The sequence below is a fragment of the Pundamilia nyererei genome, unplaced genomic scaffold, assembly GCF_000239375.1.
Source record: "Pundamilia nyererei isolate P.nyererei 1_Seehausen unplaced genomic scaffold, PunNye1.0 scaffold00235, whole genome shotgun sequence".
NCBI classification, from domain to species: domain Eukaryota; kingdom Metazoa; phylum Chordata; class Actinopteri; order Cichliformes; family Cichlidae; genus Pundamilia; species Pundamilia nyererei.
This window is the reverse complement of record NW_005187636.1, coordinates 202,173-207,671: the sequence shown is the minus strand read 5'-3', so window position 1 is coordinate 207,671 and position 5,499 is coordinate 202,173. Positions and strand designations below refer to the sequence as shown.

The following is a 5,499-nucleotide window of genomic DNA, read 5'->3' as shown; positions in this document are numbered from 1 at the left end:
CACACACACACACACACACACACACACACACACACACACACACACACACACACACACACACACACACCCCTGCAACAAATCTATCCTCTTCCATCTATCAAACACTGCATCTAACTTGTTGCATTGTAGATTTAAGTTGAGCTTCATGTGTCACGGCAATATTGCATTCAGTGTCTATTAACTTATTATCCTGTGTGCAGAATTACAAACCTGAATAGTATTTAGGATGTTTCTTCCTGCCTTTATAAAGACATTTGGTGGACACTGATAGCAAAAGCAAAGAGGTGAGCTTCTGAAACGGTCTACTGATAAAAATAAGCAGTAGATAAAATGTTTTAAAGTCCAGTATAGCGTAACTTTGTTACTACAAACACACACGGCTGTTTATATATATTATTGGCAAGACAATTTTCTGAATGTCATTCCATGTTTTTGTTTGTTTTCATCCATAGGTCTATGGGGGTATGAGGGGAATGAAGGGTCTGGTGTATGAAACCTCTGTGTTGGATCCTGAGGAGGTCAGTATCAGAGCCACAGAGAATACACTGATGTATTATTGCATTTGTTGGTACATTTGTATTTTTAAAAAAAAGGAGGGGGGGGGGTTTGCAAGACAGAGGTGCCACACTAGGTTTGAGGTTGTTTAGAAACAGAACGACTTGTGATCAAGTCAGTACTGCAAAGTAGTGCAGGTCAATATGGCCAAAAATATTTAGCACGTTATATATTTGAAAATTTGCGATAACCATACAACTGACGTTATAATTGATGCAAGACAAAATATTTTACAACTCCATACCTCAAAACCCTGCATAACTTTATTTTCACTTAAAAAAGCAGCTGTTTTTTATGTGCATTAAAGCCATGTACAAATTTAACAGTGCAAACGCAAATTCCTTGCTGACAGTTTAACCAAAAGGCATTTCCAGTGGAAATGGGCCAACGTATCCTCAGCATAACCATGCATAATATCCACAAAAGTTAAAAGAGGTGCTTTGCAACATGAAACTGCAGTGTGCCAAATAAATAAGTCAGATACGTACTTTTCAGACCATAAGGTGCACGGGATTGATTATAAGGCAGATTAAGCGAAACAAAACAGTCAGATAGCCTTGAGTTTAAAATCCGCTTCTTACGCATAAGTGCCACACACACAATACGGTAAAATTATGTTGAAGCACTGTGCGTATTACTCCACGAGGCTCCTGACTACGGTACTCTTAATGTTCCGACAATCCATCAAGCGGTGCGGCTTTTTAGTACGACTGGTAAGCTTCAACATTTTTTTGACCGTTTTCTGAGCGCTGTGTACCGCATAAAATTGGTTTGAGGTCAGTACGCACAACCAGAATTCATACAAAAGGCACACCGGATTGTAAGGTGCATTGTCGATTTTTGAGAAAATGAAAGGCTTTTAAGAGCACCGTATAGTCTGAAAAATACAGTAATAAGGACGGCCCGCTTACATGTTCTACAAAACATTTTGCTTTGGTGGCTATCTGACGGACAAAAATCAAACCAGTTCCACATCGCTGAAGTTGAACCATTTTTATAAACCAATTCTGGTTCATCTGTTTCATTCAACGATCTGCTTTCGCCCTTCTCATTCTCTGTCGCCGCCACGCTTTTTCCACCATGTGTGTATGAAAATAAAGGCACTGCGCATGCGCGTTTTACCCATATTCTGTCACGATATTTAATTTTCTTATCATTGCCCAACATTACTGTGAACGGTATATTGTATATTATAGCTTGAAATTCAGGTTAATCTATATTAGAGATTAATGGTTGCTCTCTGCTCACGTTCAACATCGATGACAAAAGCGCAGAGTGCATAGTGTAAGTTCTCATAGCAGTGACCACTTGCTGCTCTGTGCGGAGAGTTCTTGGAAGTAATGTAGAAAAGGCAGCAGCCAGAAAGCTGCACTGGCATGACATGATATCTTAAATTTAAATCAGTTAAGGTTTTTGAACAAACATGTTATCAGTCAGACTCTAAACACAAAAAGCACAAGGTATTATTATGGTAAGCTTTTTTTCTGTTATTTTACTCTTAGCTGCATGCGCATTAGCATTCCCTGTAGGCACTTGAGTTGATTGCTTTCTGGCCAAAGCTGAGGCACTCTGAGGCATTGAATCATCAATATTCATTGGTAGAGATGCAGCTTATATTAGCAGCTTGCCAGCACTCAATTGATTGTGCATTTGATGATAACAGGAATATGTAGCTAATTATCACAAATAACATTTACTTCAACATCTTCTCTCCCCTCTCATCTCTACTTTGATAATCAGGGCATCCGCTTCAGGGGCTACAGTATTCCAGAGTGTCAGAAGCTGCTGCCTAAAGCTCCAGGAGGTGAGGAGCCACTGCCCGAGGGTCTTTTCTGGCTGCTGGTCACAGGACAGGTCCCAACCGAGGAGCAGGTGAGTCGATGCAAGAAGTTATTGTCGTAAAATGTTGTTGCCTACTGGAGTTTCAGTGAGCAGCTATCTGTCATGGTATGTCAGATGCTGTCAAATCTCTTCAGAATGCTTCATCAAAACTGAATATTCTTGCAGTGCAGTAAATAAGGTGACTTTGGCACCTGGATCAGTTAAGGTACCAAATACGTGAATCATGACATTTTCTTTTGCATCATGGAAAGGTGAATAACAAGATGCTTGGCGTGTGTTCAGTTCAAGTGTATTTATGTAATGACAGATACAAATGTACAAAGGCTCAAGGCACATTAAATTTTAACCTTGGTTCTTCTCAAAGTGCAAACTGCCATCCTTGTTAAAAAATAAATAAATTCCGTGGCCTTGTCAAGGAAAAAATTTATATAGTAATCTTTAACTCAGAAATGTCTTAATTTCATTCGTTTCTAGTTATCATCTACATTTAATTTTTCTTTAAGTTCACAATAAAAGAAATGGTAGCTTAACAGTAGTTTAAAAGCTAACTCAGTGAAAAACTGACAAATACACACAAACAACCAACTGAAGTGATATATTACACTAAATGTCTTGACGTGAGCATTTATCTTGTGCAGCCTTTAAAAATATATTTGCGCTGAGTAACCAAAATTTTGAGAATCACTTAAGGCTCAAAAAAAAACAACCCACCCTTGAGCAAGAACCTGTTTGCAGTGGGGAGTAAAAAAACAGGCTCTGTGTGTGTGGCAGTCTGCCTTGATTGGTTGGGTTGAGGAAAGCGAAGATGAGCATTTTACAAACCAAATGACACAACAATAATAACCTCTGGGCAGGTTGGTAGGGCCAGTCACTGTTGATGAAATGCATGCAGTTTTAAACTCAAAGATTTGCAATTTTTGCAGAAAAAGGTACAGGGATAGAGAGGACAGAACAAAATGCACAAACTACAAGAAAGAAAATAGAAGCAAATGACATACAATACTATAATAAATAAATGCCTGCAGAGTGAAATACAGAACAGCACAAGACAGGTGCTCTGTGAGTTTAGAGGTCTCAGCAACATAGGCCTATGTAGCAGCAAGAGTCAGAATCAACTAAGCCAGCTCTAATTGTATCCATCAATCCATCCATCAATTTGCTTCCGCTTTTCCTTTTCAAGTTTGCAGGTGGCGCTGGAGCCTATGCCAGCTGTCATAGGGCGAGAGGTGGGGTACACCCTGGACAAGTCGCAGTCGCCAGTCTGTCGCAGGGCTAACACACAGAGACAGACAACCATTCGCGCTCACATTCACTCCCGCATTCACACCTATAGGCAATTTGGATTAATCGATTAACCTATCCCCCTAATTGTAATCATCAGTATTTAGTTTTTTGTACAGCGTCTGCTGCTGAAATATAAAAGCTACTTATGTTAATTTAAAAGCTCTGAGAAGCACAAGTAAGGCTGAGTGAAGTTTTCTATATGGAGCTATGAGAATTTTAGAAAGTAGATACAAGAATAAGCTTGATTTTTACAGGGAATCAATAACCAAAGTCGATATCTAAGAAAAACTGTTTCTGAAATTTGGCGTGTATAAACTAGAGGTTGTATCTTGTTTTTACAACTGAGAAACAAGACACAATCTATAGGGATTTTATTGCTGCCAACTATCTCCTTACAGAATGATATGAGGACAACCTATGCTCCTTTCAAATGCTTGCAACTTTCAAGCGCACCTCTCTATCTGTTCTTCCTGCGTCTCATATCTGCTCAAATCAGCCAAGGAGGAAATGTTTATTCTCAACACACATTTGTCTCCTTATTGATCGAAGAGTTTTCTGAGATTTCTGCCTCATCTATTTATTTTGTGTCCATCTTTCTTTCCAGGTGAACTGGGTGTCCAAAGAGTGGGCAAAGAGAGCAGCACTTCCCTCTCATGTTGTCACCATGTTGGATAATTTCCCCACAAATCTGCACCCCATGTCCCAGTTCAGCGCTGCCATTACAGCTCTGAACAGTGAGAGCAGCTTTGCACGGGCCTACTCTGAGGGAGTCCACAAGTCCAAGTACTGGGAGGTGAGTTTACACCCATACTTTTTTTGAAAAATATGGACTAATAGAATTTTTTTATTTTTTTATTTTTTTTGCTCAAGAGACTGAATCACTTTAGACACAAGAACACTTTCAGTTTGGTTCCATGTGGTCTTTTCTTGTTGTGTAATTTATCTATTTACTTTTTTTAAAGTTTATCTATGAAGATTCTATGGACTTGATTGCCAAGCTCCCCTGCATTGCTGCCAAGATCTACCGTAACCTGTACCGTGAAGGCAGCAGTATCGGAGCTATCGACTCCAACCTCGACTGGTCCCACAACTTCACCAACATGCTGGGCTACAGTGATCCTCAGTTCACTGAGCTTATGAGGCTCTACCTCACTATCCACAGGTGCAACTTAAGATGCCTTTTTACATAAAACAAGTTGGATTTAATCTTATTTTTTTTCTAGTAACACTTGAATCAAAGTCTTGCCTTTTTAATCTAAGAATAAGAGATGTTAAGTGAGATGTCGAAAAGATGAGAATGAAACTCGCAAACCTATCTGGAGTTAGACAGCATGACATTATGTCACTACTTGGTTTGATTGATTAATGATGAGGATGACTTGGCCAAGTGTGGCCAAGTTGTTGTTGTTTTTTTTCATCATCTGACCATCAAAACTAACCAAACTATTACAAACAGAAGCAGTAGTTCTCAGGTATAACACAGCCTGAGGTAACTACCTACAGGTTTCCTAAAGTGACCTTAAATTTATTTAGCATGACCTTTTTTCTTTCTCAAGCTTAGTTGAATTAGTTGCTTAATCCAGGTGGAAGGAGCTGCAAATGTAATGATTGTTTCTACAATTTTAATATGGACAGAAGCAAAAACTCTTCCCAGACTTTTTGGTTGATGTAGGTCAGTTAAGTAAGATGGGAGCCGACTGAGAATAGTATTGTAAATAGGAATATATATATATAGTAGTAGGGCTGCACGATTAATCGTTAGAAAATCGCGATCTCGATTCATACTTATGTGCGATCTCATTTCCAAATGACAACGAT

General features: G+C 39.1%; 1 protein-coding gene across 1 annotated transcript in view; it reads left to right on the top strand.

The window, feature by feature from the left end:
* cs (citrate synthase) overlaps nt 1-5,499 on the top strand; it is a 16,370-nt gene that overhangs the window by 4,915 nt on the left and 5,956 nt on the right. Inside the window, exons 4-7 of the mRNA XM_005748997.2 lie at nt 453-518; nt 2,296-2,427; nt 4,286-4,474; nt 4,644-4,843. Of these exons, the coding sequence (XP_005749054.1) occupies nt 453-518; nt 2,296-2,427; nt 4,286-4,474; nt 4,644-4,843 (587 nt within the window). The remainder of the gene's footprint in view (nt 1-452; nt 519-2,295; nt 2,428-4,285; nt 4,475-4,643; nt 4,844-5,499) is intronic.